The following is a 22,403-nucleotide window of genomic DNA, read 5'->3' as shown; positions in this document are numbered from 1 at the left end:
TTTCCCCACATCGGGCGCCAGAATAAAAGCGTGTATTCTCGATAAGAGAGGTGTGGGCGCCATTTTGTGCCGCGTTGGGTTTTTGTTTGGCAATTCTAAATGACTTCTTACGTTCTCCGATCTACTTCCCCAAAGACGGCTGAATTGTATTACTGACACCTCTAGGATACCTAGACCCCCTGGCACTGGTTCAGGAAATTTGGTGGAAGACCAGTAAGAAAGCTGAAGACATTGGTGTACCTGTGATGGTTTCAGGAGTCTGGGATGATGTTGTTGGCGATGGAGAGTTGGAGATGCTGGAGGTACTGGATATGGTGGAAGCTGTGAAGGAAAATGACCCATAATGAACATCATGTGGGATACAAACTTCTCACATCTCCATTGCCGATCTCAGGTCTGTGTTTGCCAAAACAGCAGATCTCCAGCACACACATAGCTCCTCCAAAATCTTCTTCATTGAACATGCACAAGAACACGGGACAACCTGCTGACGTGTTTCAACCTCTTAAGTCCTTCATCAATTAAAGCCCTAAGAGGCTGAAGCACAGCAGAGGGTCACCCTGTGTTTTCAGGCGTGTTCAATAAAGAATATTCTGGAGGAACCCCATGTGTGCTGGAGATTTACTGCTTGATGGGCTATGCTGCAGTCCTGGAAGAGGACCACTCCACGACTAAGGGTGGAGGAGACCCAAGTAGAAGGCGAGATCACCCTGGCAAATGAGGCAAGCTCAACCAAGGGGCAGACTCTAAGCACTAACCGATGTTCACCAGAGCTCCCGATGGTGGGGATGGGTTTTGTTGCATGTTAGTACCATGTTGCGGTCCTCAGGATAGCTCCACCAGCAGGGGACCAAGCTTGGGGCCAATAGCAGATATAGCAGGTAGGCATCAAGCAAAAGCGTAGTTGGTAAACAAGCCAAAGGTTGGTAAGGAGCGGTTGCAGGTTGAGATCATAGGGAAGCGTAGTCGCGGAGCAAGCCAAAGGTCGGTAACGAGCAGTAGTGAAGATGTGGACGTCAGTACGGGTGACAACAGGGAGATCTCCGCTGGAGAGAGCTCAATAATCTATCTTGCAAACAGGAAGTGCAAAGGCATGGCTTATATAGGAAGTCTCATGGGTGGAGCAAAGGGTTCAAGACAAGCAAGACACAAGGCAAGATTGGTCAAGGAATTGAGGAAAGTTCCACACACTGTTTGAGGGTGGAGGAGACCCAATGAGAAGGTGAATGGTGTACCATTTTTGTTATGGACTGTTTGTAAGCTTTGGTGTCATGGTCAAGGGTCAGGCATGGAGACTAGATGCTATATTAGTAGAGAGGCTTCCACCAAACAGCAGGATAGGTATATAAGCAGGTCACTCTGGTAGATGAGGCAAGCTCAACCGTAGTGTGGACTCTAAGCACTAACCGGTGTTCACCAGAGCTCCTGATGGAGGGGATGGGTTTTGCTGCATTTTAGTACCAGGTTGTGGTCCTCAGGATCGCCCCACCAGGAGGGGAACAATCCGGGGTCCAGAAGCAGATAAAGCAAATAGGGAGTGAGCAGAAGTGTAATTGGTAAACAAGCCAAAGGTCGGTAACGATTGGTTGCAGTTTGGGATCATAGGGAAGCATAGAAGAGGTGCAAGCCAAAGGTCGGTAATGAGCAGTAGCGAAGATGGGGACGTCAGCACAAGTGACAAGAGGGAGCTCTCCACTGGAGAGAGCTCAATAATCTGGCAAACAGGAAGTGCAAAAGTAGGAATAGGAAGTTCATGGGAGGAGCAAAGGGTTCAAGGTTCAAGACAAACAAGACACAAGGCAAGATTGATCAAGGAATTGCCCAGGGATCTGTCCAGCATCTCAGGTGACTCTGCAAGAAGAGACATGGCCAGACACAGCAGACACATTTGGATTTGGGAGATAGTCAGCACAGACATACAAGCAAAGCTGAGCTATGCAAGAAATGGAATCACATTGAGACCTGTTTATAATGTATTTGGAATGTGAAACGGCCGACCACGAGAGTGAAGCCAGGAGGAGCGCAGCAACTGTGGTCAGAGGGGTCCTGTCAGAAGATCCAGAGTTCTGGTGATGTGCTCACAAGCAACCTTTCTCCAGCCCAACCAAGGAGGAATCTATCTAGTGCCCTCTAATCCTGGATAGAGGGGTGTATGTACAGGGGTCTCAATTACACCTCAGCCCGATACACCAGGGGGCCCCCGGTGTGGCTCCCCTCTAATCCAGGATAGGAGGATGGGTATGTACAGGGGTCACAGGGCTATTGATCCCCTGTCCAGCCATCATGGGGGGATCCCAGACAGTTCTCAGGGGAGCCCTTTATGGTTTCTTGCACCAGGGCCCTGATGAAGGCCCCAGTTACACTAACATGAGGATCTGAATAGACCTGCTGAACTACAGAACGAAGGAGTGTGAAGAAGAAGCTCCTGGTTGAGGGAAGATAACACTCTGTGTGTGCGTGCCTAGGCACCTTCACCGTAATGTCTTGAAGATCAGGTGTCTACAAGAGATGGCGGTGGCGTCATTTTCTCCCCCAGCGGGTTTGTCACTACTCTATGACTCTGGGGGAGGAGTGCGGGTTCCCTGGACCGGGGCGGGCAGTCAACAGGTTAGCGATAGCTGTGCTTCTGGCCTCATTGATCTGCCAGTCACTAAGATGGCGGTGGTCACACTTTTGCCCTTTCTAAAAGGCTTCAGCCATGAAGAAAGTGTGACGCCGCACCACAAATGACTGAGGTAGACCATTGGAGGTGAGCAACAAGGATACGATGGTGGTGAGGGCATGTGTGAAGATGTTGCCAGGTCCAGCTCTAGTCTCCACCCCAACAGGTAAGGGACGGAATCTTTGCCCGCACTGGTCGGCATTGACTTGATGTGATGTCACATTCCAGGGGATTGAATTACAATAGAGGGAATATATATAAAAACCATCACGGGGTTCCCATAGACAGGCTGCTCTGCTGGCCCCGTGTATGTTTGGCCCAAGGAGGTGCTAGATCACTATACTACATACAAACCTCGGTTCTGACTTCAGTAGAAATGATTGATATCCCCCACATCGGGCGTCAGAATAAAAGCGTGTATGCTCGATAAGAGAGGTGTGGGCGCCATTTTGTGCCGTGTTGGGATTTTATTTGGCAATTCTAAATGACTTCTTACGTTCTCCGATCTACTTCCCCAAAGACGGCTGAATTGTATTACTGACACCTCTAGGATACCTAGACCCCCTGGCACTGGTTCAGGAAATATGGTGGAAGACCAGTAAGAAAGCTGAAGACATTGGTGTACCTGTGACGGTTTCAGGAGTCTGGGATGATGTTGTTGGCGATGGAGAGATGGAGGTGCTGGAGGTACTGGATATGGTGGAAGCTGTGAAGGAAAATGACCCATAATGAACATCATGTAGGATACAAACTTTTCACATCTCCATTGCCGAGCTCAGGTCTGCGTTTGCCAAAACAGCAGATCTCCAGCACACACATAGCTCCTCCAAAATCTTCTTCATTGAACATGCACAAGAACACGGGACAACCTCCTGACGCGTTTCAGCCTCTTAAAGCCTTCATCAAATAAAGCCCTAAGAGTCACCCTTTGTTTTCAGGCGTGTTTAATAAAGAATATTCTGGAGGAGCCCCGTGTGTGCTGGAGATTTACTGCTTGATGGGCTATGCTGCAGTCCTGGAAGAGGACCACTCCATGACTAAGGGTGGAGGAGACCCAAGTAGAAGGCGAGTTCACCCTGGCAAATGAGGCAAGCTCAACCGATTAGCAGACTCTAAGCACTAACCAGTGTTCACCAGAGCTCCTGATGGTGGGGATGGGTTTTGTTACATGTTACTACCATGATGCAGTCCTCAGGATAGCTCCACCAGGAGGGGACCAAGCTTGGGGCAAATATCAGATATAGCAGGTAGGCATCAAACAAAAGCGTAGTTGGTAAACAAGGCCAAGGTTGGTAAGGAGCAGTTGCAGGTTGAGATCATAGGGAAGCGTAGTCGAGCAGCAAGCCAAAGGTCGGTAATGAGCAGTAGTGAAGATGTGGACGTCAGTACGGGTGACAACAGGGAGATCACCGCTGGAAAGGGCTCAAAAATCTATCTTGTAAACAGGAAGTGCAAAGGCATGGCTAAAAGAGGAAGTCCCATGGGAGGAGCAAAGGGTTCAAGACAAACAAGGCAAGATTGGTCAAGGAATTGAGGGGGACGTTCCACGCACTGTTTGAGGGTGGAGGAGACCCAATGAGAAGGTGAATGGTGTACCATTTTTGTTATGGACTGTGTTTGCAAGCTTTGGTGTCATGGTCAAGGGTCAGGCATGGAGACTAGTAGCTATATTAGTAGAGAGGCTTCCACCAAACAGCAGGATAGGTATATAAGCAGGTCACTCTGGTAGATGAGGCAAGCTCAACCGTGGTGTGGACTCTAAGCACTAACCGGTGTTCACCACAGCTTCTGATGTAGGGGATGGGTTTTGCTGCATCTTAGTATCAGGTTGCAGTCCTCAGGATTGAACCACCAGGAGGGGAACAAGCCAGGGCCCAGAAGCAGATAAAGCAGGTAGAGAGTGAGCAGAAGTGTAATTGGTAAACAAGCCAAAGGTCAGTAATGATTGGTTGCAGGTTGGAAATCATAGGGAAGCGTAGTCAAGGAGCAAGCCAAAGGTCGGTAATGAGCAGTAGCGAAGATATGGACGTCCGCACGACTGACAAGAGGCAGATCTCCACTGGAGAGAGCTCAATAATCTGGCAAACAATAAGTGCAAAAGTAAGAATAGGAAGTTCATGGGAGGAGCAAAGGGTTCAAGGTTCAAGACAAACAAGACACAAGGCAAGATTGATCAAGGAATTGTCCAAGGAGCTGCCCAGCATCTCAGGTGACTCTGCAAGAAGAGACATGGCCAGACACAGCAGACACATTTGGACGGTGGTCACACTTCCGCCCTTTCTAAAAGGCTTCAGCCATGAAGAAAGGGTGACGCCGCACCACAAATGACTGAGGTAGACCATTGGAGGTGAGCAACAAGGATATGATGGTGGTGAGGGCATGTGTGATGATGTTGCCAGGTCCAGTTCTACTCTCCTAACCAACAGGTAAGGGATGGAATCTTTGCCCGCACTGGTCGGCATTGACTTGATGTGATGTCACATTCCAGGGGAGTGAATTACAATAGAGGGAAAGTATAAAAACCATCACGGGGTTCCCATAGACAGGCTGCTCTGCTGGCCCTGTGTATGTTTGGCCCAAGGAGGTGCTAGATCACTATATTACATACGGGTTGGTTCCCGATATGGATTTGTATTTTATATATCATGTCTCGTTCTGTGCACCCGTACACCTGGGAAGTTTCCTTCAGCAGATTTAAGTTCAACCTAAAATTTCTGTCCTCCATATATTCCCAGTTTCTCACGTGGCCCCATTGGAAAATTAATTGCCCACCCCAATCCTATGAGAAGAAGCAGATTATGAGACAAAAGAGGAGACTTGAGACATTATAAAACGACTTCCACTAATAAGGAGATAAAATCTCTGTGAGACTTAAACCTTCATCTCCAGTTTGATCCCAATGGAATCCCCCAGATGGAAGGCCCTCCAGCTCTTGAGTCAGCCTCAGCGGGCAATAAAAGGTAAAAAGTCCTCCAAACCTCGGTTCTGACTTCAGAAGAAATGATTTATATCCCCCACATCGGGCGCCAGAATAAAAGCGTGTATTCTCGATAAGAGAGGTGTGGGCGCCATTTTGTGCCGCGTTGGGTTTTTGTTTGGCAATTCTAAATGACTTCTTACGTTCTCCAATCTACTTCCCCAAAGACGGCTGAATTGTATTACTGACACCTCTAGGATACCTAGACCCCCTGGCACTGGTTCAGGAAATATGGTGGAAGACCAGTAAGAAAGCTGAAGACATTGGTGTACCTGTGATGGTTTCAGGAGTCTGGGATGATGTTGTTGGCGATGGAGAGATGGAGGTGCTGGAGGTACTGGATATGGTGGAAGCTGTGAAGGAAAATGACCCATAATGAACATCATGTGGGATACAAACTTCTCACATCTCCATTGCCGAGCTCAGGTCTGCGTTTGCCAAAACAGCAAATCTCCAGCACACACATAGCTCCTCCAAAATCTTCTTCATTGAACATGCACAAGAACACGGGACAACCTCCTGACGTGTTTCAGCCTCTTAGGCCTTCATCAATTAAAGCCCTAAGAGGCTGAAGCACACCAGAGGGTCACCCTGTGTTTTCAGGCGTGTTCAATAAAGAATATTCTGGAGGACCCCCGTGTGTGCTGGAGAATTACTGCTTGATGGGCTATGCTGCAGTCCTGGAAGAGGACCACTGCACGGACTAAGGGTGGAGGAGACCCAAGTTGAAGGCGAGGTCACCCTGGCAAATGAGGCAAGCTTAACCGAGGTGCAGACTCTAAGCAATATCCGGTGTTCACCAGAGCTCCTGATGGTGGGGATGGGTTTTGTTGCATGTTAGTACCATGTTACGGGTCCTCAAGATTGCTCCGCCAAGAGTGGAACAAGCTTGGGGCCAATAGCAGATATAGCAGGTAGGCATCAAGCAAAAGCGTAGTTGGTAAACAAGGCAAAGGTTGGTAATGAGCGGTTGCAGATTGAGATCATAGGGAAGTGTAGTCAAGGAGCAAGCCAAAGGTCGGTAATGAGCAGTAGTGAAGATGTGGACGTCAGTACAAATGATATTAGTAGAGAGGCTCCCACCAAACAGCAGGATAGGTATATAAGCAGGTCAGCCTGGTAGATGAGGCAAGCTCAGCCGTGGTGTGGACTCTAAGCACTAACCGGTGTTCACCAGAGCTTCTGATGGAGGGGATGGGTTTTGCTGCATTTTAGTACCAGGTTGTGCTCCTCAGGATCGCCCCACCAGGAGGGGAACAAGCCGGGGTCCAGAAGCAGATAAAGCAGGTAGGGAGTGAGCAGAAGTGTAATTGGTAAACAAGCCAAAGGTCAGTAATGATTGGTTGCAGTTTGGGATCATAGGGAAGCATAGAAGAGGAGCAAGCCAAAGGTCAGTAATGAGCAGTAGGGAAGATAGGGACATCAGCACGAGTGACAAGAGGGAGATCTCCGCTGGAGAGAGCTCAATAATCTGGCAAACAGGAAGTGCAAAAGTAGGAATAGGAAGTTCATGGGAGGAGCAAAGGGTTCTAGGTTCAAGACTAACAAGACACAAGGCAAGATTGGTCAAGGAATTGCCCAGGGATCTGTCCAGCATCTCAGGTGGCTCTGCAAGAAGAGATATGGCCAGACACAGCAGACACATTTGGACTTGGGAGATAGTCAGCACAGACATACAAGCAAAGCTGAGCTACCCAAGAAATGGAACCACATTGAGACCTGTTTATAATGTATTTGGAATGTGAAACGGCCAACCACGAGAGTGAAGCCAGGAGGAGCGCAGCAACTGTGGTCAGAGGGGTCCTGTCAGAAGATTCAGAGTTCTGGTGATGTGCTCACAAGCAACCTTTCTCCAGCCCAACCAGGGAGGATTCTATCTAGTGCCCTCTAATCCTGGATAGGAGGGGTGTATGTACAGGGGTCACAGGGGTCTCAATTGCAACTCAGCCCCATACTCCGGGGGCCCCCTAGTGTGGCTCCCCTCTAATCCTGGATAGGAGGGGTGTATGGTTCAGGGGTCACAGGGGTCTCAATTACAACTCAGCCCCATGCTCCAGGGGGCCCCCAGTGCAGCTCCCTCTAATCCTGGATAGGAGGGGTGTATGTACAGGGGTCACAGGGCTATTGGTACCCTGTACAGCCACCATGGGGGGGTCCCGGTCAGGGCTCAGGGAGGCCCTTTATGGTTTCAGCCACCACGGGGGGTCTGGGCCAGGGCTCAGGGGGGCCCTTTATGTTTTCAGCCACCATGGGGGGATTCCGGACAGGGCTCAGGGGAGCCCTTTATGGTTTCTTGCACCAGGGCCCTGATGAAGGCCCTAGTTACACCAATACCCATTGGACACACCAACATGAGGATCTGAATAGACCTGCTGAGCTATGGAATGGAGAAGTGTGAAGAAGGAGCTCCTGGTTGAGGGAAGATAACACTCTGTGTGTGCGTGCCTAGGCACCTTCACCGTAATGTCCTGAAGATCTACAAGAGATGGCTTTGGCGTCATTTTCTCCCCCAGCGGGTTTGTCACTACTCTATGACTCTGGGGGAGGAGTGCGGGTTCCCTGAACGGGGTCGGGCAGTCAACAGGTTAGCGACAGCTGTGCTTCTGGCCTCATTGGTCCGCCAGTCACTAAGATGGCGGTGGTCACACTTCCGCCCTTTCTAAAATGCTTCAGCCATGAAGAAAGTGTGACGCCGCACCACGAATGACTGAGGTAGACCATTGGAGGTGAGCAACAAGGATATGATGGTGGTGAGGGCATGTGTGAAGATGTTGCCAGGTCCAGCTCTAGTCTCCACCCCAACAGGTAAGGGACGGAATCTTTGCCCGTACTGCTCGGCATTGACTTGATGTGATGTCACATTCCAGGGGAGTGAATTACAATAGAGGAAAAATATAAAAACCATAACGGGGTTCCCATAGACAGGCTGCTCTGCTGGCCCCGTGTATGTTTGGCCCAAGGAGGTTCTAGATCACTATATTACATACGGGTTGGTTCCCGATATGGATTTGTATTTTATATATCATGTCTCGTTCTGTGCACCCGTATGCCTGGGAAGTTTCCTTCAGCAGATTTAAGTTCAGCCTAATAGTTTGGCCCTCCATATATTCCCAGTTTCTCACGTTGCCCCATTGGAAAATGAATTGCCCACCCCAATCCTATGAGAAGAAGCAGATTATGAGACAAAAGAGGAGACTTGAGACATTATAAAACGACTTCCACTAATCAGGAGATAAAATCTCTGTGAGACTGAAACCTTCATCTCCAGTTTGATCCCAATGGAATCTCCCAGATGGAAGGCCCTCCAGCTCTTGAGTCAGCCTCAGCGGGCAATAAAAGGTGAAAAGCCCTCCAAACCTCGGTTCTGACTTTAGTAGAAATTATTTATTTTCCCCACATCGGGCGCCAGAATAAAAGCGTGTATTCTCGATAAGAGAGGTGTGGGCGCCATTTTGTGCCGCGTTGGGTTTTTGTTTGGCAATTCTAAATGACTTCTTACGTTCTCCGATCTACTTCCCCAAAGACGGCTGAATTGTATTACTGACACCTCTAGGATACCTAGACCCCCTGGCACTGGTTCAGGAAATTTGGTGGAAGACCAGTAAGAAAGCTGAAGACATTGGTGTACCTGTGATGGTTTCAGGAGTCTGGGATGATGTTGTTGGCGATGGAGAGTTGGAGATGCTGGAGGTACTGGATATGGTGGAAGCTGTGAAGGAAAATGACCCATAATGAACATCATGTGGGATACAAACTTCTCACATCTCCATTGCCGATCTCAGGTCTGTGTTTGCCAAAACAGCAGATCTCCAGCACACACATAGCTCCTCCAAAATCTTCTTCATTGAACATGCACAAGAACACGGGACAACCTGCTGACGTGTTTCAACCTCTTAAGTCCTTCATCAATTAAAGCCCTAAGAGGCTGAAGCACAGCAGAGGGTCACCCTGTGTTTTCAGGCGTGTTCAATAAAGAATATTCTGGAGGAACCCCATGTGTGCTGGAGATTTACTGCTTGATGGGCTATGCTGCAGTCCTGGAAGAGGACCACTCCACGACTAAGGGTGGAGGAGACCCAAGTAGAAGGCGAGATCACCCTGGCAAATGAGGCAAGCTCAACCAAGGGGCAGACTCTAAGCACTAACCGATGTTCACCAGAGCTCCCGATGGTGGGGATGGGTTTTGTTGCATGTTAGTACCATGTTGCGGTCCTCAGGATAGCTCCACCAGCAGGGGACCAAGCTTGGGGCCAATAGCAGATATAGCAGGTAGGCATCAAGCAAAAGCGTAGTTGGTAAACAAGCCAAAGGTTGGTAAGGAGCGGTTGCAGGTTGAGATCATAGGGAAGCGTAGTCGCGGAGCAAGCCAAAGGTCGGTAACGAGCAGTAGTGAAGATGTGGACGTCAGTACGGGTGACAACAGGGAGATCTCCGCTGGAGAGAGCTCAATAATCTATCTTGCAAACAGGAAGTGCAAAGGCATGGCTTATATAGGAAGTCTCATGGGTGGAGCAAAGGGTTCAAGACAAGCAAGACACAAGGCAAGATTGGTCAAGGAATTGAGGAAAGTTCCACACACTGTTTGAGGGTGGAGGAGACCCAATGAGAAGGTGAATGGTGTACCATTTTTGTTATGGACTGTTTGTAAGCTTTGGTGTCATGGTCAAGGGTCAGGCATGGAGACTAGATGCTATATTAGTAGAGAGGCTTCCACCAAACAGCAGGATAGGTATATAAGCAGGTCACTCTGGTAGATGAGGCAAGCTCAACCGTAGTGTGGACTCTAAGCACTAACCGGTGTTCACCAGAGCTCCTGATGGAGGGGATGGGTTTTGCTGCATTTTAGTACCAGGTTGTGGTCCTCAGGATCGCCCCACCAGGAGGGGAACAATCCGGGGTCCAGAAGCAGATAAAGCAAATAGGGAGTGAGCAGAAGTGTAATTGGTAAACAAGCCAAAGGTCGGTAACGATTGGTTGCAGTTTGGGATCATAGGGAAGCATAGAAGAGGTGCAAGCCAAAGGTCGGTAATGAGCAGTAGCGAAGATGGGGACGTCAGCACAAGTGACAAGAGGGAGCTCTCCACTGGAGAGAGCTCAATAATCTGGCAAACAGGAAGTGCAAAAGTAGGAATAGGAAGTTCATGGGAGGAGCAAAGGGTTCAAGGTTCAAGACAAACAAGACACAAGGCAAGATTGATCAAGGAATTGCCCAGGGATCTGTCCAGCATCTCAGGTGACTCTGCAAGAAGAGACATGGCCAGACACAGCAGACACATTTGGATTTGGGAGATAGTCAGCACAGACATACAAGCAAAGCTGAGCTATGCAAGAAATGGAATCACATTGAGACCTGTTTATAATGTATTTGGAATGTGAAACGGCCGACCACGAGAGTGAAGCCAGGAGGAGCGCAGCAACTGTGGTCAGAGGGGTCCTGTCAGAAGATCCAGAGTTCTGGTGATGTGCTCACAAGCAACCTTTCTCCAGCCCAACCAAGGAGGAATCTATCTAGTGCCCTCTAATCCTGGATAGAGGGGTGTATGTACAGGGGTCTCAATTACACCTCAGCCCGATACACCAGGGGGCCCCCGGTGTGGCTCCCCTCTAATCCAGGATAGGAGGATGGGTATGTACAGGGGTCACAGGGCTATTGATCCCCTGTCCAGCCATCATGGGGGGATCCCAGACAGTTCTCAGGGGAGCCCTTTATGGTTTCTTGCACCAGGGCCCTGATGAAGGCCCCAGTTACACTAACATGAGGATCTGAATAGACCTGCTGAACTACAGAACGAAGGAGTGTGAAGAAGAAGCTCCTGGTTGAGGGAAGATAACACTCTGTGTGTGCGTGCCTAGGCACCTTCACCGTAATGTCTTGAAGATCAGGTGTCTACAAGAGATGGCGGTGGCGTCATTTTCTCCCCCAGCGGGTTTGTCACTACTCTATGACTCTGGGGGAGGAGTGCGGGTTCCCTGGACCGGGGCGGGCAGTCAACAGGTTAGCGATAGCTGTGCTTCTGGCCTCATTGATCTGCCAGTCACTAAGATGGCGGTGGTCACACTTTTGCCCTTTCTAAAAGGCTTCAGCCATGAAGAAAGTGTGACGCCGCACCACAAATGACTGAGGTAGACCATTGGAGGTGAGCAACAAGGATACGATGGTGGTGAGGGCATGTGTGAAGATGTTGCCAGGTCCAGCTCTAGTCTCCACCCCAACAGGTAAGGGACGGAATCTTTGCCCGCACTGGTCGGCATTGACTTGATGTGATGTCACATTCCAGGGGATTGAATTACAATAGAGGGAATATATATAAAAACCATCACGGGGTTCCCATAGACAGGCTGCTCTGCTGGCCCCGTGTATGTTTGGCCCAAGGAGGTGCTAGATCACTATACTACATACAAACCTCGGTTCTGACTTCAGTAGAAATGATTGATATCCCCCACATCGGGCGTCAGAATAAAAGCGTGTATGCTCGATAAGAGAGGTGTGGGCGCCATTTTGTGCCGTGTTGGGATTTTATTTGGCAATTCTAAATGACTTCTTACGTTCTCCGATCTACTTCCCCAAAGACGGCTGAATTGTATTACTGACACCTCTAGGATACCTAGAGCCCCTGGCACTGGTTCAGGAAATATGGTGGAAGACCAGTAAGAAAGCTGAAGACATTGGTGTACTTGTGACGCTTTTGGGGCTCTGGGAAGATGTTGTTGGCGATGGAGAGATGGAGGTGCTGGAGGTACTGGATATGGTGGAAGCTGTGAAGGAAAATGACCCATAATGAACATCATGTGGGATACAAACTTTTCACATCTCCATTGCCGATCTCAGGTCTGTGTTTGCCAAAACAGCAAATCTCCAGCACACACATAGCTCCTCCAAAATCTTCTTCATTGAACATGCACAAGAACACGGGACAACCTGCTGACGTGTTTCAACCTCTTAAGGCCTTCATCAATTAAAGCCCTAAGAGGCTGAAGCACAGCAGAGGGTCACCCTTTGTTTTCAGGCATGTTCAATAAAGAATATTCTGGAGGAGCCCCGTGTGTGCTGGAGAATTACTGCTTGATGGGCTATGCTGCAGTCCTGGAAGAGGACCACTCCACGGACTAAGGGTGGAGGAGACCCAAGTAGAAGGTGAGCTCACCCTGGAAAATGAGGCAAGCTCAACCAAGGTGCAGACTGTAAGCACTAATCAGTGTTCACCAGAGCTCCTGATGGTGGGGATGGGTTTTGTTTCATGTTAGTAAAATGTTACGGGTCCTCAGGATCGCTCCACCAGGAGGGGACCAAGCTTGGGGCCAATAGCAGATATAGCAGGTAGGCATCAAGCAAAAGCGTAGTTGGTAAACAAGGCAAAGGTTGGTAAGGAGCGGTTGCAGGTTGAGATCATAGGGAAGCGTAGTCGCGGAGCAAGCCAAAGGTCGGTAATGGGCAGTAGTGAAGATGCGGACGTCAGTACGGGTGACAACAGGTAGATCTCCGCTGGAAAGAGCTCAAAAATCTATCTTGCAAACAGGAAGTGCAAAGGCATGGCTAAAATAGGAAGTCCCATGGGAGGAGCAAAGGGTTCAAGACAACCAAGGCAAGATTGGTCAAGGAATTGAGGGGGACGTTCCACACAGTATTTGAGGGTGGAGGAGACCCAATGAGAAGGTGAATGGTGTACCATTTTTCTTATGGACTGTGTTTGCAAGCTTTGGTGTCATGGTCAAGGGTCAGGCATGGAGACTAGTAGCTATATTAGTAGAGAGGCTTCCACCAAACAGCAGGATAGGTATACAAGCAGGTCACCCTGGTAGATGAGGCAAGCTCAACCGTGGTGTGGACTCTAAGCACTAACCGGTGTTCACCAGAGCTCCTGATGGTGGGGATAGGTTTTGCTGCATCTTAGTATCAGGTTGCGGTCCTCAGGATTGCCCCACCAGGAGGGGAGCAAGTCGGGGTCCAGAAGCAGAAAAAGCAGGTAGGGAGTGAGCAGAAGTGTAGTTGGTTAACAAGCCAAAGGTCGGTAACGATTGGTTGCAGTTTGGGATCATAGGGAAGCATAGAAGAGGAGAAAGCCAAAGGTCAGTAATGAGCAGTAGGGAAGATAGGGACGTCCGCACGAGTGACAAGAGGGAGATCTCCACTGGAGAGAGCTCAATAATCTGGCAAACAGGAAGTGCAAAAGTAGGAATAGGAAGTTCATGGGAGGAGCAAAGGGTTCAAGGTTCAAGACAAACAAGACACAAGGCAAGATTGATCAAGGAATTGCCCAGGGATCTGTCCAGCATCTCAGGTGGCTCAGCAAGAAGAGACATGGCCAGACACAGCAGACACATTTGGACTTCGGAGATAGTCAGCACAGACATACAAGCAAAGCTGAGCTACCCAAAAAATGGAATCACATTGAGACCTGTTTATAATGTATTTGGAATGTGAAACGGCTGACCACGAGAGTGAAGCCAGGAGTAGCGCAGCAACTGTGGTCAGAGGGGTCCTGTCAGAAGATCCAGAGTTCTGGTGATGTGCTCACAAGCAACCTTTCTCCAGCCCAACCAGGGAGGAATCTATGTAGTGCCCTCTAATCCTGGATAGGAGGGTGTATGTAGAGGGGTCTCAATTACAACTCAGCCCCATACTCCAGGGGGCCCCAGTGCGGCTCCCTCTAATCCTGATTAGGAGGGGTGTATGTGCAGGGGTCACAGGGGTCTCAATTACAACTCAGCCCTATAGTCCCTAGGGGTTCCCATTGCGGCTCCCCCCAATTGCAGATACCAGGGGTGTATGTTCAGGGGTCACAGGGATCTCAATTACAACTCGGCCCCATACTCCAGGGGGCCCCCAGTGCAGCTCCCTCTAATCCTGGATAGGAGGGGGGGTGTATGTTCAGGGGTCTCAATTACAACTCAGCCCCATGCTCCAGGGGGCCCCCAGTGCGGCTCCCCTCTAATCCAGGATAGGAGGGGTGTATGTACAGGGGTCACAGGGCTATTGGTCCCCTGTACTGCCACCATGGGGGGGTCCCGGCCAGGGCTCAGGGGGGCCCTTTATGTTTTCAGCCACCATGGGGGGTCTCAGCCAGGGTTCAGAGGCAGCCCTTTATGGTTTATAGCTTGGCCCTCCATATATTCCCAGTTTATCATGTGCCCCCATTGGAAAATGAATTGCCCACCCCAATCCTATGAGAAGAAGCAGATTATGAGACAAAAGAGAAGACTTGAGACATTATAAAACGACTTCCACTAATAAGGAGATAAAATCTCTGTGAGACAGAAACCTTCATCTCCAGTTTGATCCCAATGGAATCTCCCAGATGGAAGGCCCTCCAGCTCTTGAGTCAGCCTCAGCGGGCAATAAAAGGTGAAAAGCCCTCCAAACCTCGGTTCTGACTTTAGTAGAAATGATTGATATCCCCCACATCGGGCGTCAGAATAAAAGCGTGTATGCTCGATAAGAGAGGTGTGGGCGCCATTTTGTGCCGCGTTGGGTTTTTATTTGGCAATTCTAAATGACTTCTTACGTTCTCCGATCTACTTCCCCAAAGACGGCTGAATTGTATTACTGACATCTCTAGGATACCTAGACCCCCTGGCACTGGTTCAGGAAATATGGTGGAAGACCAGTAAGAAAGCTGAAGACATTGGTGTACCTGTGATGGTTTCAGGAGTCTGGGATGATGTTGTTGGCGATGGAGAGATGGAGGTGCTGGAGGTACTGGATATGGTGGAAGCCGTGAAGGAAAATGACCCATAATGAACATCATGTAGGATACAAACTTCTCACATCTCCATTGCCCATCTCAGGTCTGTGTTTGCCAAAACAGCAGATCTCCAGCACACACATAGCTCCTCCAAAATCTTCTTCATAGAACATGCACAAGAACACGGGACAACCTGCTGACGTGTTTCAACCTCTTAAGGCCTTCATCAATTAAAGCCCTAAGAGGCTGAAGCACACCAGAGGGTCACCCTTTGTTTTCAGGCGTGTTCAATAAAGAAGATTCTAGAGGAGCCCCGTGTGTGCTGGAGATTTACTGCTTGATGGGCTATGCTGCAGTCCTGGAAGAGGACCACTCCACGACTAAGGGTGGAGGAGACCCAAGTAGAAGGCGAGTTCACCCTGGCAAATGAGGCAAGCTCAACCGAGGAGCAGACTCTAAGCACTAACCGGTGTTCACCAGAGCTCCTGATGGTGGGGATGGGTTTTGTTGCATGTTAGTATCATGTTACGGGTCCTCAGGATCGCTCCACCAGGAGGGGACCAAGCTTGGGGCCAATAGCAGATATAGCAGGTAGGCATCAAGCAAAAGCATAGTTGGTAAACAAGGCAAAGGTTGGTAAGGAGCGGTTGCAGGTTGAGATCATAGGGAAGCGTAGTCGAGGAGCAAGCCAAAGGTCAGTAATGAGCAGTAGTGAAGATGTGGACGTCAGTACGGGTGACAACAGGGAGATCTCCGCTGGAGAGGGCTCAAAAATCTATCTTGCAAACAGGAAGTGCAAAGGCATGGCTAAAATAGGAAGTCTCATGGGAGGAGCAAAGGGTTCAAGACAAACAAGACACAAGACAAGATTGGTCAAGGAATTAAGGAAGTTCCACACACTATTTGAGGGTGGAGGAGACCCAATGAGAAGGTGAATGGTGTACCGTTTTTGTTATGGACTGTTTGCAAGCTTTGGTGTCATGGTCTAGGGTCAGGCATGGAGACTAGATGCTATATTAGTAGAGAGGCTTCCACCAAACAGCGGGATAGGTATACAAGCAGGTATCCCTGGTAGATGAGGCAAGCTCAACCGTGGTGTGGACTCTAAGCACTAACCGGTGTTCACCAGAGCTCCTGATGGTGGGGATGGGTTTTGTTGCATGTTAGTACCAGGTTGCAGTCCTCAGGATCGCCCCACCAGGAGGGGAACAAGCCGGGGTCCAGAAGCTGATAAAGTAGGTAGGGAGTGAGCAGAAGTGTAATTGGTAAACAAGCCAAAGGTCGGTAATGATTGGTTGCAGTTTGGGATCATAGGGAAGCGTAGTCAAGGAGAAAGCCAAAGGTCGGTAATGAGCATGTAGCGAAGATAAGGACGTCAGCAGGAGTGACAAGAGGCAGATCTCCACTGGAGAGAGCTCAATAATTTGGCAAACAATAAGCGCAAAAGTAAGAATAGGAAGTTCATGGGAGGAGCAAAGGGTTCAAGACAAACAAGACACAAGGCAAGATTGGTCAAGGAATTGTCTAGGGATCTGCCCAGCATCTCAGGAGGCTCTGCAAGAAGAGACATGGCCAGACACAGCAGACACATTTGGACGGTGGTCACACTTCCGCTCTTTCTAAAAGGCTTCAGCCATGAAGAAAGTGTGACGCCGCACCACAAATGACTGAGGTAGACCATTGGACGTGAGCAACAAGGATATGATGGTGGTGAGGGCATGTGTGATGATGTTGCCAGGTCCAGTTCTACTCTCCTAACCAACAGGTAAGGGACGGAATCTTTGCCCGCACTGGTCGGCATTGACTTGATGTGATGTCACATTCCAGGGGAGTGAATTACAATAGAGGGAAAATATAAAAACCATCACGGGGTTCCCATAGACAGGCTGCTCTGCTGGCCCCGTGTATGTTTGGCCCAAGGAGGTTCTAGATCACTATATTACATACGGGTTGGTTCCCGATATGGATTTGTATTTTATATATCATGTCTCGTTCTGTGCACCCGTACACCTGGGAAGTTTCCTTCAGCAGATTTAAGTTCAACCTAAAATTTCTGTCCTCCATATATTCCCAGTTTCTCACGTGGCCCCCCATTGGAAAATGAATTGCCCACCCCAATCCTATGAGAAGAAGCAGATTATGAGACAAAAGAGGAGACTTGAGACATTATAAAACGACTTCCACTAATAAGGAGATAAAATCTCTGTGAGACTGAAACCTTCATCTCCAGTTTGATCCCAATGGAATCTCCCAGATGGAAGGCCCTCCAGCTCTTGAGTCAGCCTCAGCGGGCAATAAAAGGTGAAAAGCCCTCCAAACCTCGGTTCTGACTTTAGTAGAAATGATTGATATCCCCCACATCGGGCGCCACAATAAAAGCGTGTATTCTCGATAAGAGAGGTGTGGGCGCCATTTTGTACCTTGTTGGGTTTTGTTTGGCAATTCTAAATGACTTCTTACATTCTCCGATCTACTTCCCCAAAGACGGCTGAATTGTATTACTGACACCTCTAGGATACCTAGACCCCCTGGCACTGGTTCAGGAAATATGGTGGAAGACCAGTAAGAAAGCTGAAGACATTGGTGTACCTGTGATGGTTTCAGGAGTCTGGGATGATGTTGTTGGTGATGGAGAGATGGAGGTGCTGGAGGTACTGGATATGGTGGAAGCTGTGAAGGAAAATGACCCATAATGAACATCATGTGGGATACAAACTTCTCACATCTCCATTGCCGATCTCAGGTCTGTGTTTGCCAAAACAGCAGATCTCCAGCACACACATAGCTCCTCCAAAATCTTCTTCATTGAACATGCACAAGAACACGGGACAACCTGCTGACGCGTTTCAACCTCTTAAGGCCTTCATCAATTAAAGCACTCAGAGCCTGAAGCACACCAGAGGGTCACCCTTTGTTTTCAGCGTGTTCAATAAAGAAGATTCTGGAGGAACCCCATGTGTGCTGGAGATTTACTGCTTGATGGGCTATGCTGCAGTCCTGGAAGAGGACCACTCCAAGACTAAGGGTGGAGGAGACCCAAGTAGAAGGCGAGTTCACCCTGGCAAATGAGGCAAGCTCAACCAAGGTGCAGACTCTAAGCACTAACCGGTGTTCACCAGAGCTCCTGATAGTGGGGATGGGTTTTGTTGCATGTTAGTACCATGTTGCAGTCCTCAGGATCGCTCCACCAGCAGGGGACCAAGCTTGGGGCCAATAGCAGATATAGCAGGTAGGCATCAAGCAAAAGCGTAGTTGGTAAACAAGGCAAAGGTTGGTAAGGAGCGGTTGCAGATTGAGATCATAGGGAAGCGTAGTCGAAGAGCAAGCCAAAGGTCGGTAATGAGCAGTAGTGAAGATGTGGACGTCAGTACGGGTGACAACAGGGAGATCTCCACTGGAGAGAGCTTAAAAATCTATCTTGCAAACAGGAAGTGCAAAAGCATGGTTAAAATAGGAAGTCCCATGGGAGGAGCAAAGGGTTCAAGACAAACAAGACACAAGGCAAGATTGGTCAAGGAATTAAGGAAGTTCCACACACTATTTGAGGGTGGAGGAGACCCAATGAGAAGGTGAATGGTGTACCATTTTTCTTTTGGACAGTTTGCAAGCTTTGGTGTCATGGTCAAGGGTCAGGCATGGAGACTAGGAGCTATATTAGTAGAGAGGCTTCCACCAAACAGCAGGATAGGTATACAAGCAGGTCACCCTGGTAGATGAGGCAAGCTCAACCGTGGTGTGGACTCTAAGCACTAACCGGTGTTCACCAGAGCTCCTGATGGTGGGGATAGGTTTTTCTGCATCTTAGTACCAGGTTGCGGTCCTCAGGATTGCCCTACCAGGAGGGGAGCAAGTCGGGGTCCAGAAGCAGAAAAAGCAGGTAGAGAGTGAGCAGAAGTGTAGTTGGTTAACAAGCCAAAGGTCAGTAACGATTGGTTGCAGTTTGGGATCATAGGGAAGCATAGAAGATGAGCAAGCCAAAGGTCGGTAATGAACAGTAGCGAAGATATGGCGTCCGCACGAGTAACAAGAGGGAGATCTCCACTGGAGAGAGCTCAATAATCTGGCAAACAGGAAATGCAAAAGTAGGAATAGGAAGTTCATGGGAGGAGCAAAGGGTTCAAGGTTCAAGACAAACAAGACACAAGGCAAGATTGGTCAAGGAATTGTCCAGGGATCTGTCCAGCATCTCAGGTGGCTCTGCAAGAAGAGACATGGCCAGACACAGCAGACACATTTGGACTTAGGAGATAGTCAGCACAGACATACAAGCAAAGCTGAGCTACCCAAGAAATGGAATCACATTGAGACCTGTTTATAATGTATTTGAAATGTGAAACGGCCGACCACGAGAGTGAAGCCAGGAGGAGCGCAGCAACTGTGGTCAGAGTGGTCCTGCCAGAAGATCCAGAGTTCTGGTGATGTGCTCACAAGCAACCTTTCTCCAGCCCAATCAGGGAGGAATCTATCTAGTGCCCTCTAATCCTGGATAGGAGGGTGTATGTAGAGGGGTCTCAATTACAACTCAGCCCCATACTCCAGGGGGCCCCAGTGCAGCTCTCCTCTAATCATGGATAGGAGGGGTTATGTTGAGGGGTCATAGGGGTCTCAATTACAACTCAGCCCCATACTCCAGGGGGCCCCCAGTGCAGCTCCCCTCTAATCCGGGATAGGAGGGGTGTATGTACAGGGGTCACAGGGCTATTGGTCCCCTGTACTGCCACCATGGGGGGGTCCCAGCCAGGGCTCAGGGGGGCCCTTTATGTTTTCAGCCACCATGGGGGGTCTCAGCCAGGGTTCAGAGGCACCCCTTTATGGTTTATAGTTTGGCCCAACATATATTCCCAGTTTATCATGTGCCCCCATTGGAAAATGAATTGCCCACCCCAATCCTATGAGAAGAAGCAGATTATGAGACAAAAGAGGAGACTTGAGACATTATAAAACGACTTCCACTAATAAGGAGATAAAATCTCTGAGAGACTGAAACCTTCATCTCCAGTTTGATCCCAATGGAATCTCCCAGATGGAAGGCCCTCCAGCTCTTGAGTCAGCCTCAGCGGGCAATAAAAGGTGAAAAGCCCTCCAAACCTCGGTTCTGACTTCAGTAGAAATGATTTATATCCCCCACATCGGGCGTCAGAATAAAAGCGTGTATGCTCGATAAGAGAGGTGTGGGCGCCATTTTGTGCCGCGTTGGGATTTTATTTGGCAATTCTAAATGACTTCTTACGTTCTCCGATCTACTTCCCCAAAGACGGCTGAATTGTATTACTGACACCTCTAGGATACCTAGACCCCCTGGCACTGGTTCAGGAAATTTGGTGGAAGACCAGTAAGAAAGCTGAAGACATTGGTGTACCTGTGATGGTTTCAGGAGTCTGGGATGATGTTGTTGGCGATGGAAAGCTGGAGGTGCTGGAGGTACTGGATATGGTGGAAGCTGTGAAGGAAAATGACCCATAATGAACATCATGTAGGATACAAACTTCTCACATCTCCATTGCCGATCTCAGGTCTGTGTTTGCCAAAACAGCAAATCTCCAGCACACACATAGCTCCTCCAAAATCTTCTTCATTGAACATGCACAAGAACACGGGACAACCTCCTGACGTGTTTCAACCTCTTAAGGCCTTCATCAATTAAAGCCCTAAGAGGCTGAAGCACACCAGAGGGTCACCCTGTGTTTTCGGGCGTGTTCAATAGAGAAGATTCTGGAGGAACCCCATGTGTGCTGGAGATTTACTGCTTGATGGGCTATGCTACAGTCCTGGAAGAGGACCACTCCACGACTAAGGGTGGAGGAGACCCAAGTAGAAGGCGAGTTCACCCTGGCAAATGAGGCAAGCTCAACCAAGGTGCAGACTCTAAGCACTAACCGGTGTTCACCAGAGCTCCCGATGGTGGGGATGGGTTTTGTTGCATGTTAGTACCATGTTGCGGTCCTCAGGATAGCTCCACCAGCAGGGGACCAAGCTTGGGGCCAAGAGTAGATATAGCAGATAGGCATCAAGCAAAAGCGTAGTTGCTAAACAAGGCAAAGGTTGGTAAGGAGCGGTTGCAGGTTGAGATCATAGGAAAGCGTAGTCGAAGAGCAAGCCAAAGGTCAGTAATGAGCAGTAGTGAAGATGTGGACGTCAGTACGGGTGACAACAGGGAGATCTCCACTGGAGAGAGCTTAAAAATATATCTTGCAAACAGGAAGTGCAAAGGCATGGCTAAAATAGGAAGTCCCATGGGAGGAGCAAAGGGTTCAAGACAAGCAAGACACAAGGCAAGATTGGTAAAGGAATTAAGGAAGTTCCACACACTATTTGAGGGTGGAGGAGACCCAATGAGAAGGTGAATGGTGTACCATTTTTCTTATGGACTGTTTGCAAGCTTTGGTGTCATGGTCAAGGGTCAGGCATGGAGACTAGTAGCTATATTAGTAGAGAGGCTTCCACCAAACAGCAGGATAGGTATACAAGCAAGTCACCCTGGTAGATGAGGCAAGCTCAACCGTAGTGTGGACTCTAAGCACTAACCAGTGTTCACGAGAGCTCCTGATGGAGGGGATTGGATTTGTTGCATCTTAGTACCAGGTTGCGGTCCTCAAGATAGCCCCACCAGGAGGGGAACAAGACGGGGTCCAGTAGCAGAAAAAGCAGGTAGGGAGTGAGCAGAAGTGTAATTAGTAAACAAGCCAAAGGTCAGTAATGATTGGTTGCAGTTTGGGATCATAGGGAAGCGTAGTCGAGGAGCAAGCCAAAGGTCGGTAATGAGCAGTAGCGAAGATAAGGACGTCAGCAGGAGTGACAAGAGGTAGATCTCCACTGGAGAGAGCTCAATAATCTGGCAAACAATAAGTGCAAAAGTAAGAATAGGAAGTTCATGGGAGGAGCAAAGGGTTCAAGACAAACAAGACACAAGGCAAGATTGGTCAAGGAATAGTCCAGGGATCTGCCCAGCATCTCAGGTGGCTCTGCAAGAAGAGACATGGCCAGACACAGCAGACACATTTGGATGGTGGTCACACTTCCGCTCTTTCTAAAAGGCTTCAGCCATGAAGAAAGGGTGACGCCGCACCACGAATGACTGAGG

At 49.1% G+C, this 22,403-nt stretch overlaps 1 protein-coding gene across 1 annotated transcript in view; it reads right to left on the bottom strand.

Annotated features, from left to right (window-relative positions):
- The window catches only part of LOC143959390 (uncharacterized), a 79,636-nt gene that overhangs the window by 11,516 nt on the left and 45,717 nt on the right, over positions 1 to 22,403 (bottom strand). Inside the window, exons 10-16 of the mRNA XM_077468027.1 lie at positions 20,682 to 20,762; positions 17,912 to 17,992; positions 12,315 to 12,395; positions 9,268 to 9,348; positions 5,912 to 5,992; positions 3,288 to 3,368; positions 241 to 321 (exon numbers count right to left, since the gene is read on the bottom strand). Of these exons, the coding sequence (XP_077324153.1) occupies positions 241 to 321; positions 3,288 to 3,368; positions 5,912 to 5,992; positions 9,268 to 9,348; positions 12,315 to 12,395; positions 17,912 to 17,992; positions 20,682 to 20,762 (567 nt within the window). The remainder of the gene's footprint in view (positions 1 to 240; positions 322 to 3,287; positions 3,369 to 5,911; positions 5,993 to 9,267; positions 9,349 to 12,314; positions 12,396 to 17,911; positions 17,993 to 20,681; positions 20,763 to 22,403) is intronic.

Source organism: Lithobates pipiens, unplaced genomic scaffold (assembly GCF_037356315.1).
Source record: "Lithobates pipiens isolate NorthernLeopardFrog02 unplaced genomic scaffold, aLitPip1_a1.2 Scaffold_73, whole genome shotgun sequence".
Classification (NCBI taxonomy): domain Eukaryota; kingdom Metazoa; phylum Chordata; class Amphibia; order Anura; family Ranidae; genus Lithobates; species Lithobates pipiens.
This window is presented reverse-complemented; position numbering and strand designations above follow the sequence as displayed.